Source organism: Elgaria multicarinata, chromosome 16 (assembly GCF_023053635.1).
Source record: "Elgaria multicarinata webbii isolate HBS135686 ecotype San Diego chromosome 16, rElgMul1.1.pri, whole genome shotgun sequence".
Taxonomy (NCBI): domain Eukaryota; kingdom Metazoa; phylum Chordata; class Lepidosauria; order Squamata; family Anguidae; genus Elgaria; species Elgaria multicarinata.
Window position 1 is genome coordinate 27,260,402 of NC_086186.1, and position 12,965 is coordinate 27,273,366.

At 40.6% G+C, this 12,965-nt stretch overlaps 1 protein-coding gene across 2 annotated transcripts in view; it reads left to right on the forward strand.

Moving 5' to 3' along the window:
- CLPX (caseinolytic mitochondrial matrix peptidase chaperone subunit X) overlaps positions 1-12,965 on the forward strand; it is a 33,931-nt gene that overhangs the window by 13,280 nt on the left and 7,686 nt on the right. Inside the window, exons 4-9 of one of the 2 annotated variants that reach the window (XM_063142883.1) lie at positions 1,529-1,683; positions 2,413-2,572; positions 5,509-5,550; positions 6,711-6,887; positions 9,335-9,499; positions 9,806-9,894. In XM_063142883.1, coding sequence (XP_062998953.1) covers positions 1,529-1,683; positions 2,413-2,572; positions 5,509-5,550; positions 6,711-6,887; positions 9,335-9,499; positions 9,806-9,894 — 788 coding nt within the window. The remainder of the gene's footprint in view (positions 1-1,528; positions 1,684-2,412; positions 2,573-5,508; positions 5,551-6,710; positions 6,888-9,334; positions 9,500-9,805; positions 9,895-12,965) is intronic. The other variant, XM_063142884.1, reaches the window with a different exon arrangement.

Genomic DNA, 12,965 nt, shown 5'->3' on the forward strand with positions numbered 1-12,965 from the left:
ACTAGCCAGTTAGACTAGTTGGCTGTTGTGAAAAGGAGTTTGAAAGGAGAACATGGATTGGAACTAAAACCAAGGGCACTAGAAGGCACTGTTGGTTTATACTGGAATGTAGGAGTTTGTCACAGGAGGGTTCAGGTTTGTGGGCAGATCTTATTGAAAAAATTATGTCGTCCAACCAATTACTGGGGGAATTTGAGGCCAAAGATATGTCAATATAATCAAAGGTGTTATTCTACTTTTGTTTCTCTGTATCAGTTATATTCCATGCCCCACCTTCCCACCACCACTAAATTGTTGCTGCTTAGAACCAGATCACATTGCTATCACATTTCTGTTGTTCAATCATCCCATGATATTAATTAAACAACAAAATAGAAAATGTAATTTTTGAGGAGATAATGTGGCTTAAAACAAAAAATGCAATTTACCCTTTGCAATTCTTTTCCTGCTTTTCCTGCATCTTTGAAACTCAACAACACTTATAGAATATAGGAATATAAGTTGTGCAACAACACAACAGGAATGTGAAGTTCCACGTGAGAGTTTGTTTGGTTTCGGCAGCACATTTAAAATAGAAATAAGAAACTGAAAATATCGGAAAAGGCTAGTTGGTGAATATGCAGTTTGGAAATGTGTTTCTGAATAATAGGTCTTCTGTTTTGAGGGAATGTCCCTGGGCCCTCCTCATAAGCACCTTCAAAGTTAATTTTATATTGGGAAGCATATGTAAAGGTCTGGTGTTAGATTTCTTCCTGGAAAACTGAAAGCAATTGCTGTCCTCCTCCTGTTAGAAGCTTTGGACTCCTGGATTGAGTTACACTTCACCTGCCCAAAACATTTCCCAACATACTAATATCCTGGGAGTCAGTTTGGGCCATTTTACATCTGGCATGCAAGATTATGGGAGTATTTACTGCTCAGTCAGTACAAACAGTAGTAGGGAGGTTTTTCCTCTTGGATTGAGAGTGCAATACCCACAAGTGAGAGCGCGTAGAGTAATATTGACTAGATAGTTATGTTATATTTGCTTAATAACTTGGCTTTTAATGCTTTATGTGTGTATGTTCTGTGTTTTAGAATTTAAAATTTTGTATACTCATTTTTATCTTAATTTTTTAGAATTTCTGTAAACCGCCCAGAGAGCCGGTTTACAGAGGGCGGTATATAAGTGTAATAAATAAAATAAATTTGCCGTCAATGCTTTTTGTTTTATAAAAGCCTTCTTAGACATGCAAGAGAAAAACCTGATGTTGCTCCTTTATATTTCAGGGATGTCTTGTAAAGTTGGAGTTTTAAATAGAAAAGCTTGCGTGTGGGTGGGGGGGTGGAGGGGAACTACAGACAAAGTTAAGTTTAAATGCTATTTTGTTGTAAACGAACTGGCTGATATGTGCTGTACTTTAGAAGATAAATTGAAGCACACAAAGAAATCTCTAAACCATTCAATTTGGTTTGACTAATGTTAATCCACTCTAGCTGAGTTGTTGTGAGATGACGCTTAACTCATTTGTTTTTATGTTCTTTACAGCTTCTACCCGCTTTGTGAAATGTGAAAAATGCCACCACTTCTTTGTTGTGTTGTCAGAAGCAGACTCCAAAAAGAGCATCATTAAAGAGCCGGAGTCAGCAGCTGAAGCTGTGAAGTTGGCCTTCCAACAGAAGCCTCCACCTCCACCCAAAAAAGTACAGTGTCTTAATTTGATTGGACTAGAGCTATTTTGTTAGGAGAGGGACCATAGCTCAGTGGTTTAGCATATGCTTTGCGTACAAAAGATACCCTGTTTGATCCCTGATCTTGCCAGGTGGGGCAGGAAATTCTGCCTGAAGCTCTGGAGAACCACTGCCAGTTAGTGGCAGCAATACTGGGCTAGATGGACCCTTGGTGTGACTCAGTATAAGGCAACTTTCTATGTTATATTGTGGCCCTCCTGCACATTTCGTCTGAAGTGTAGAATGCACTTTGTAAACTTAAACATAAAGGAAGATTGCAGTTTTGTGACTGTTTCTGCAATGTCCAACAAAATTCTGTTTCATGGGTTTTATTGTCCCCTCAAATTTACTTAAAGGCTTAATACTCTATGGGGAGGGAGTTCTTCAGAATGCTACCGTTAGCAACAGGGCTGTTGATACAGTTCACACATATAAGCCCTCAAACACCTTTCAACACCCTAGTTTGTCAGCTCCTGGAAACAAGCTGCTCTGTGGGTGAGTGGAGACATCCCGAGACCTCACTACTTTAAAAGCAGGTAGTGGGAGAAAGAGACTATCATTTTTTGATAGAGATTTATTTGCAAACGCCGTAGTGTGGAATCTTCCATCATCTCACTGGAAGTGAGTTTTAATTGATCGTATGTATTAATTAAGCAACTTCTGATACTGAGGATCTGTTGGCTTCCTCCCCTCTCCTGCCAGATCTATAACTACCTCGACAAGTATGTTGTTGGCCAGTGTTTTGCCAAGAAGGTCCTTTCAGTTGCCGTGTACAATCATTATAAGAGAATCTACAACAATATCCCTGCCAATTTGAGACAACAAGCTGAAGTTGAGAAGCAAAGCTCCTTAACACCAAGAGGTTTGTATATCTTTTTATATCATATGTGTATATTGCCTAGCATTGTCATTCATGCTGTGTTTTTTTCTTGTGATCCTGGTGCAAGTAGGTGTTAAATAGTATGGATTCTATTTTAATCTTAGTATTGGTGGTTCGCCTACACAAACAGATCACTGGCACCCAAAACAATTTCCTAGGTTCTGCCTGAATTTTTGCATGAACACAGTTGTGTTTTTAACAACATAATACTTTTCGTTTGCTTTGTTCATTTAAAGCAGCGGTTCTCAACCTGTGGGTCGGGACCCCTTTGGGGGTCGAATGACCCTTTCACAGGGGTCGCCTAAGACCATCGGAAAACACGTATTTCCGATGGCCTTAGGAAACTGTATTGACTGAACTATGTCATGTATCATCTTTTGTATTATTAAAGCTATTGTTATGTATTATTTTCATTAGCAAACCATCCCATGACAATGGATCGTGTAGAGAAGAACGAAAATAATTTTATGGTTGGGGGTCACCACAACATGAGGAACTGTATTAAAGGGTCGCGGCATGAGGAAGGTTGAGAACCACTGATTTAAAGCGTTTTTATCTCTTCAGTCGAAAAGGCCCCCAGAGCAGCTTACATATAATTGATACCACGAAATAGTCCCTGCCCACAGGCTTACAATCTAAAAGACGCAACATGAAAGGAAAAAAAGGGATGGGGAGAGAAGAGGAAAAAAGCAAAGTCCAGCACCAAAATTCTTAAAGTTAAATGAAACTTCTTATAACTTGAGGAGAGGAGGAGCCCAGTAAACTTGGTCTTTTCAGCAGAGCTAATGGAATGGCCCCGCTTTTCACCTTCCTCTATTGCAGCCTGATGAAGATATTTATTTCTAGATATTTCTCTTTTAAAAAGTGACTTTTTCTTAGATATGTTTGAGTGCATTCATACCTCAATGTTCAGTACATGAAAATCCCAAGGTGGGATTCTGTCAGGTAATGGGTTTGAACAAAGTGTCTTCATTTAAGGAATCTTTGGGTCAGAATTTGGGTTAGAACCTATAAAGCTCTATATGGTTCGGGTCCAGGTTATTTGAAAGAACGTATTCTCCCCTTTGAGCCTGCCCGTACTTTGAGATCTTCTGGAGAGGCCCTTCTTTTAGTCCCACCTTCTTCACAGGCACGCTTGGTGGGAACATGGGAGAGGGCCTTCTCGTTGGCTCTGGAACTCTCTTCCTGGGGAAGCTAGGCTGGCCTCCTCCTTGATGGGCTTTCGGAAGCTAAAACTTTCTTGTTCAAGCAGGCCTTTGGAGAGTAATCCAGCCCTCCATCTATGTTAATGTTTTATAATTTTGTTGTGTATTTTTTAATTGTTTATGGTTTTGTTTCCCCCCCCCCCCCATGTATATTTTAAACTTTGTAAGGCCGCCTTGAGGCCCAGCATTGGGCAAAAGGCGGGATACAAATAAATATTATAATAATAATAATAATAATAATAATAATAATAATAATAATAATAATAATTAAATGGGCTCGTGTATTCTTACTTGGACAAACAGTTCAGCTAAATTTTATTGCCTTTGACCCTGAGTCTTACCAAAGTACTTACAAGCAAGGCCAGAGGAGCCATTATCTGCTGGACACGCTTACTATTATTAGCAAGTAAATATAGACCAATAAAAACATTCAACCACAAGGAAAGACAAACAAGAATGCAGTAATGAGTACTATGCATGGAACAAATTAAATGCTGTAACTCTCCTGTGAGTGTAGGAGGGGTGATCACTTTCCTCATCCGGTATCAGTGTGAATAAATCCTAATTAATTCACACTTTAAAAAAAAGATTATAATAATAAAATTAACTCAATGTTTAAAATGTATTAAGTATACTTACTATAGTACAGGAGTACAACTTTGGACAGGCCTGTAAAAACCCCAATATTAACATTCCTGTCCCGTCTCAGACGTCCTGCCTTAATGCCTTACTGGGCCTCTCGTGTCACATGGCAAGCTCTTTTTGAAATTCAGTGAAGTTTCAAAAGCAGCTGCATTATGATTTAACCGGAAAAGGTCAAACTTTCTATTGGTTCGTAAGACAGGTGCCTGTGATCCATTTAATGCTGTTAAATATCAGTAAGGCTCGTTTAAAGTATAATTTTTCTGTAATAAGAGATGAACGCGATTCACTTTGTTTCTGAAACAGGGTTAAAAAGGAGGCTGTTACAAATGACATGATACTTAGGTGTGGCTTTTTAAAAGAGTTTCATGTCTGAGGCTGCAATCCTGTGCTCATTAACCTGAGAGCGTGTCCCCTTGCACGTGTGGCTTTCTTCTGAATTGACATGAGTAGGACTGCACTGCAAGTGTAGGGGAAGAGCCTTCATCGTGGTGGCCCCCTCCTATGGAACTCCCTGCCACTGGAGGTCAGGCAGGCGCCAAATTTGTATTTCTTTCGGCGCCTCCTGAAAACGTCATAATTCCAGGAAGCCTTTCCTTAATGACCAGCCACGGTTCATGGTTCACTGTACTTTTTGCTTCTTTTAAAATCTATTTTAAAGTGTTTTATTCTGATTTTATTTTATCTTGTACAGTGCTCCAAAATTTTGAATGGGGAGCGGTATATAAATATTGTAAATAGATAAATAAATAAAATAAGTTTAGGGCTTTTGTAGCAATTGTTTTTCTTATTCATATATCCCCTTTTAAAACTCTAAATGTTCATCTTACTCTTTGGCACAGCTATTTTAATATAAGCTTTAATTCTTCTGTCTTTTTTTCTTGGAAGGATCAGAAATAGGGGAGGCTGTTAAATTATGAACACTTGCTAATGTGGGGTATGTTTTTTCTTGTTATAAGTGAAACCTATCACTCCACAAACCAGTATTCAGAAGAGGGCAAGAGGTGAAGAAAATGTAATTCTTTTTAATCTGTATATTGTATTACTGTTTTCATCCTCTCTCTCTCTTAGAATTAGAAATAAGAAGACGGGAGGATGAGTACAGATTTACAAGTAAGTGGTCTCTCCTCATGTCCTCCTCTGTAATATCTTTTTCTGTATTCAACCACGAGCAGCAATTTAACTGTGACTCTATTTAAGCAGTAGGACAAACTCAGCCTGCATCCATTTCATAAATAGCCACTTAGACCTAGTTCTTACAGAGGTGGTAAACCTGCATTCATGCTGCAGGTGGGGCTCATTGTGATGGAATCCTCCGTCATGAGAAAAGATTCCTACACATAGGCCCATTCAGACGTCACGTGACACCGTGATGGATTAGTAAACTACTCACCATAGCTTATTTTGAAATTAAGCTACTGTTATCCCCCACATGATCAAACAAATAAACTGCTGTTTATAAATACATCCCACAGATCCCTATCTGATGCTAACAATCACCAAGATCCAAAGTTCCCCTTTATTTGCATGTCTGAAGTGTTTCCACACAGGCATGAGTATTTCCCCTTCCTGCTGCAGCTCTTCATATCACATTGGATGCCATTACAGTCCCCTAACTTGTAAACAACTAGAGAGGGAGAGGACCTTGAAAAGCCATAGTGTATGCTGGAAGGCCATGCCTAACTGCTAGGATTCAGTACTTTTCATATGAAACCTTAAATTACTTTAATTAAATCAGTTGCTGTTTGCAATTAGTGTAAAGAATGACTTTAGTTGGCATTGCAAAAGAAGCAAATGAGATATCTCTGAAAGCCATCTTTCATTCAGGCGGGCCTAAATGAAAAGGAATGGGGAAAGGGTTCTTGCTAATATTATTCAGTCATTCAATTACTTCTGGATAGTCACTTCACAATCATTTACATTAACTATCTGACTTTCAAAGAGTTTTGCCCATCACTGTGGCACCTAGGCATTTATTTTGTAATTCATAAATATAATTGTGGGAATTGAAGTTTCTCCCTTCTCATTTTAAATAGAACTTTCCTGAGCTCATTCCAAAATATTTGTTGAAATCTCAGTCCTCTTGTGACATCAATTGTGTGTTGCAATCCTTCCTTCAAATGCTACGATTTCTTATGACTTCCAGGTAGATAGAACAATAGATTCAATTGCATGAAAAATCCGTTAAGCTGTGCATTTCCTGCAGGCTGTGACAAATCATTATAAGTTGCATTAATTTGGTTTTCAACTCAGAAATGTTTTGTAAATTTCAGAACTTCTCCAGATTGCTGGCATTAGTCCCCATGGCAACGCGTTAGGGGCATCAATGCAGCAACAGGTGAATCAACAGATGCCCCAGGAGAAACGAGGAGGCGAAGTATTAGATTCAACTCATGATGACATCAAACTTGAAAAAAGTAATATTTTGCTGCTTGGACCAACTGGCTCAGGTGTGTAGGGCAGACTGTTGAGTAAATTTAGCATTAAAGGTAAATGAAATAAGGGAAGACATGATAAGAGGTGTACAAAATTACACATGGTGTGGAGAAAGCAGATAGCGGCTCAGTTCAGACAACACGTTTTTTCAGCGGTGGTATTAGAACTCCACAGTGGAGTTTTAACACCACTGTTGAAAAATGTGTTGTCTGGCGGGAAATCTCCACACAATGGTGGAGTTTTATTTGGGAAACACTCCACACAGAATATCCACACTGTGCAGAGGAGAGTTCCTGCACAACGGTTGTGTTGTGTGGAGGGCTCCGTGGAGTTGACTTTTCCCATTGGCTACAGAGTTCCCTGGCAAAGAGCAGCGAAAAGAGTGAGTGCCTCTCTAGGAGAGCCACCGGGAGAGGGGAGAGGACGGAGGAACTGTCAATCAAATGTCACAATGGATCTTACTCAACTCCATGGTAGCCCACAGTCACATGGTGAAGTTCGTTGTGTGTGGAGTACCCCCTAAAAACTCAACCATTGAGTGGAGTTTTCACACTGAATTAACTAATGTGTTGTCTGAACTGAGCCAGGGAAACATTCTTCTCCCTCTCTTATCATATTAGAACCCATTGGGGTCATCCCATGATGTAGTGATGACCACCAATTTCGATGGTTTTAAAAGGAGATTGAATGCATTCCTGGAGGATATAGTTGCCAGGGTCTATATACTACCTCCAGTATCAGATGCAAGTGTGCTTATATACACCAGTTGCTGTGAAGGTGCTGTTGCACTCAAGTTCTGCATGGGCAGCTGATTGGCTATTATGTGAACAAAATACTGGACTAGATGGACCCTTTGTCTAATCCACCATGGCTCTTCTTGTGTTCTTAAATAAAGTGATAATGTTTGAGCAAAACTCTAGGGAAACATAGGCTACAAAGATCGCCAGGATGCGTCCTTTAAATTGGCCCAGTGTATAGGGCAGGGTAGTTAGCTTTCAAGTTAAACAAGATTCCTCTTTAAGCAACAATACAGAGAGTGCTTGTTGTTTCTGCCTCACATAGATTTTTGCACAACATATTGCTACCCTTACACTAACAATTCTACTCAGTCCAATTTTTAGATCCCATCTGTCTTTGTAACCAAGGAAAACTGCAGAGGTTGCTCCAAACTGCAACACGCCTGTGCTGTCTGCATTTTGAGTAGTAGCCACCAAAGACTTCTGTGATTTTTGTGTGCAGTGTCCTTCAGTTGCTGTAACAAAGATCATGCCATCTCTTTTAAAGCTTTCAGGCTGAACACGTCTTGTTCTAGCCCAAAATAGAATTCACTCATCTAAGAGCCGATTATGGATTTAATGCATAGAGCCCGTGAGCCATATAAAGTGGGGATTTAACTATTTCCTATTTAACGATAAATGAGTATGTCATGGCTGGCTAATGAGGGAGGAGGGACGCACCTTGAAATCCAGAATCATTGTGATAGCTGAAAAGCAAAATATTGTATGTGCTAACATATATTGCCACATCTAGCTTTATATACATGTTGTTGTTATTATTATTTGCATTTGTATACCGCCCCATAGCTGAAGCTCTCTGGGCAGTTTACATAAAATAAAAACACTTAAAAACAATATACAAAAATTTAAAACCACAAAAAACATACAATATACACATACATTTAAAACCACTATAGCAACTTAAAAAAACTATGAGCCTAAAAAAAATGACCCAGGCTCATTACATATTCCTAAATGCCTGGGAGAAGAGAAAAGTCTTGACCTGGCACTGAAGAGATAATAATGTCGGCACCAGGCGGGCCTCGTCAGGGAGGCTGTTCTACAGTTGTGGGGGCCACCACAGAGAGGGCCCTCTGGTTGTCATCCTCCAAGGTTCCCTCGGGGTAGGCACCCGGAGGAGGACCTTAGATGTTGAACATAGTGTTCAGGTAGGTTCATGTTGGGAAACATGTTCCATCAGGTATTGCAGTCCCAAGCTTAAGAGTTGATAATGCTTTAACCTGCTTTTTGAACAGAATGCAAATAAACTAATGGACTTTGAATCACACCCTGCATAGTAACAAGAACAGATTTTTTAAAAATATAACCATAGATTGGAGTAGTTCATCACAAAAAAGTAATAAAAGCAGATTTGAAATGTGTGCAACATGATTGGATTAAAATAGCAGAGGCTTGCCCAACCTGGTGCTCTCCAGATGGCTGGGGCTCATGGGAGTTGCACTCCAAAACATCTAGAGGGCAGCAGGTTGGGAAATGCAGTATTTCTTACGTGGCTGCTAGTTGGCTCAGGTACCTGAATTTCTCAATATGATCAAGTTTTTTTGCTGGTACAAAAGGAGAGCATGTTGGTAATACCTTTCAGATGAAAATAATAATATTTAAATTGTCTTTAAAAAGCCAGTTCTGTGATGGTTAATAACAGATTTTTCTAAACTAAAACCTAGGTAAAACCCTGCTGGCTCAGACTCTGGCTAAATGCCTGGATGTCCCTTTTGCAATCTGTGATTGTACCACTTTGACTCAAGCCGGCTACGTGGGTGAAGACATTGAGTCTGTCATTGCAAAACTACTGCAGGATGCAAACTACAATGTAGAAAAAGCTCAACAAGGTAAACACAAATATACACCTGGGTTCTTCCTCTACCTTCACTCCCACAAGTGCAACTGAAGTATGTAGTACTCATCTTTTAGGATTCATAATGGCTTTGGAAGCCCACATCAGCATGGTAGTATACTGCCTTGCATACCTTTTAATTTGTTGTCTGTAATATTTGTCTTATTCTTTTATACAAGATTATGTAACAGGCAGCATTTCATAATATTGTCACAGCAACTTGTTCTGTTTTAGACTGTGTACAAATTGTACTGCTTGCACAGTCCAAATGCTCCCCACATTAATTGCCTTTAATTCACAGGAATTGTTTTCTTGGATGAGGTGGATAAGATTGGCAGCGTGCCAGGCATTCATCAGTTGCGGGATGTGGGAGGAGAAGGAGTTCAGCAAGTGAGTATTGAGAGCTTTGCTTCTATCATAGTGAATGGGTTTGGACTACAACACGCCAGTCTATGGTGATTTATTTTCTCAACTAACCCATCACGGATTAGCGTGCCACCTACGCACAATTTTTGCCCTTATTTTTTATGTTCCCGGTTCCGTGTTTGCACAAAAACGGGGCTGGGAAAGTTTCTTCCACTTCCATGGAGCTTGTTCTCCATGCTGAAAATTGGGGCCAAACCCACCCACCCCCTGGACTGGCTTGCCCCTACAGTCCTTGGGGGGGGGGGCTTGGATTCCCCCCCAATTTTTGGCTTCTTTTTGCTTTTGGAGCCCCTTTTGTGCCAGGGTGGGGGGAAACCTCAAAGGCCCCACCCCACTGGGGCGCCCCTTCCCCCCACCCCGCCCCATTTTTGACAGCTCTCAACAGCAAAGTGGAAACAGCTGTCACAACAGGAACTAGACACCAGCTCTCCCCACCTGCATCTTTGGGCAACATGCAGGGCTGCAAGTGGGGTAAGCTCGTATCCATCGGTTTCCTGCTGCTGCGCATAGAGATGTGAAGGCCTGGAAAAAAACCAGAAAAATTTGGGGAAAAAACTTTTTTTCCCCATTTTTTCTGAAGCCTTTTTTTGGTTTTTTCCCAAAAATTGGAAAAATTGGGGAAAAAATGAAGAAAAAATGGATTACGGGACGTTTTATTTTAGCATGATTAGGTGTTCAGATATTTACTTCTCCAAAGGATTTCTAAAAACTGTACAGTATCAGATTATTACAATGTCTGTGCACCAAGGACAAGCGAGTCCTCGGTTGCAAACTGAGACTACAACTCTCAAATGCAAGAGGAAGATGCATTTCTGCCTCTAGGGGGCAGCACTTCCATGGCAGCAGAGACTGAAACTAATACTGATAGCTATAGGTCAGAAAATGAGGCTGATTAAATTTAATGCATGAATCTTGGTCCCCCCCCCCCCCTCATTTTTCTCAGTTCTTTTTATGGGAATGGGGGATTTATGTCTTGACAATGGAGGACTAGTGGAGACATAAATAATTTTCTTTGTTACTAATGTTGGTGGTTTCTTCAGTTGTTTTTTAAAATTGTTTTTTGCCTGCTGCTCATAAACTGGCAGAACCAAAGAGGTTCCTTACAGTTCAGGTGTTCCTAACAGTTTAGGAGCTTGTAGCTCCATTTGTTACCCCCAAAAAAGTAAATTAAATGTGTAATAATTGTTTGAATACACTACTTTTAATATACCAAATGTAATAAATTTATGCCAGACCAACTTGGACATAATTACATTTTATGTTCCTAAAGTAACAAAGTGACTTTCAATCTGTAAAAAGTGCTAATATTGCATTATTTCAATTTTTCCAAAAATTTCCATTTCCCCCCCGAAAAAAACGGGGAAAAAACGGGTTTTTTCCATGTCTTCAAAATTTCTGGAAATGTTACATCTCTAGCTGCACACCTGCGCAGGACTGGGAAACCAAAGCAAAAAAGATTAACCTTTTCCCCCATGTCCGTCAGGGCAGAGTAAGCTATCGGAAAAACAAGCTGCTCTGCGTAGTTTATAAGCCATTGATGGCTTAAAGTGATGTGCGAACCCTCCCAATGAAGCACCTTTGGAATTCTAGACACTCCTGGTTCGCACATAACGACCAACCATAACACATAATTTACCCTTAATTGTTCGGGGCCACACTGAAGCAAGTGAGCACGCTGCCTCCTGCCTGCCCACCCCTTCCGCTTTGCATCTGGTTTATAAAACAACCTAAGAACGGTGTTGTTGTTACTTGTGAACTGTCTTGCTCTGCTTTTTGAGATTAGAATTGTATTTATTTTCCTGAGGCCTGGCTGCGACAGCGTCTTCTGTCAGGTACATATGAAAGTAGAAATGCCGGAAGGAGGACGTTGCTGTTATGCCATACATTGGGGCTGCTGAAATTGATAAGTTTTATATTCTTAATTTTCACATAGCTGAAAACCACATGACCTGCATTGCTGCCACTCACCACCTCTCTTGCCTCCTTATTCCATTATCAACTCCTCTCTCCTCTTCCCATCAGCCTTATGTCAGCTGCCTCTATAAACCTTAATTCCTCCCAGTGCTGACAGATTTCCTGTCGCACTGATTACCACCTCCTGGCAGCCTTCACTGCTGCCCCAGCCACCCTCAACTGGTGCACCCTTTCTCTCTATCTCAGTCTGCCTCTTACTCCCTGGGATCGCTTCCCGTTTGTGGCATTGGTGCTGCCTTATTTATTTATTTATTTATTACATTTCTGTGCCGCCCAATAGCCGAAGCTGTCTGGGCAGTTCACAAAAATTAAAACCATGGTAAGACAACCAACAGGTTAAAAGCACAAATACAAAATACAATATAAAAAGCACAACCAGAAATAAAAACCATGCAGCAAAATTGATATAAGATTAAAATACAGAGTTAAAACAGTAAAATTTAAATTTAAGTTAAAATTAATTGTTAAAATACTGAGAAAATAAAAAGGTCTTCAACTGGCGACGAAAGGAGTACAGTGTAGGCGCCAGGCGGACCTCTCTGGGGAGCTCATTCCACAACCGGGGTGCCACAGCAGAGAAGGCCCTCCTCCTAGTAGCCTCCTGCCTCACTTCCTTTGGCAGGGGCTCATGGAGAAGGGCCCCTGTAGATGATCTTAAGGTCCGGGCAGGTACATATGGTAGGAGGCGTTCCTTCAAATAACCTGGCCCCAAACCGTTTAGGGCTTTAAATGTCAATACCAGCACTTTGAATCGGGCCCGGACTTGGACTGGCAGCCAATGAAGTTGTAAAAGGACTGGCATAATATGATCTCGCTGGCCAGTCCCTGTTAGTAAACAGGCTGCCCTGTTTTGTACCAGCTGAAGCTTCCGGACCGTTTTCAAAGGCAGCCCCACGTATAACGCATTGCAGTAATCCAAACGAGAGGTTATCAGAGCATGGATAACTGTAGCTAGGCTATCTCTGTCCAGATAAGGGCGTAGTTAGTATATCAACCTAAGCTGATAAAAGGTGCTCTTTGCCACTGAGTTCACCTGTGCCTCAAGTGACAGTTCTGGATCC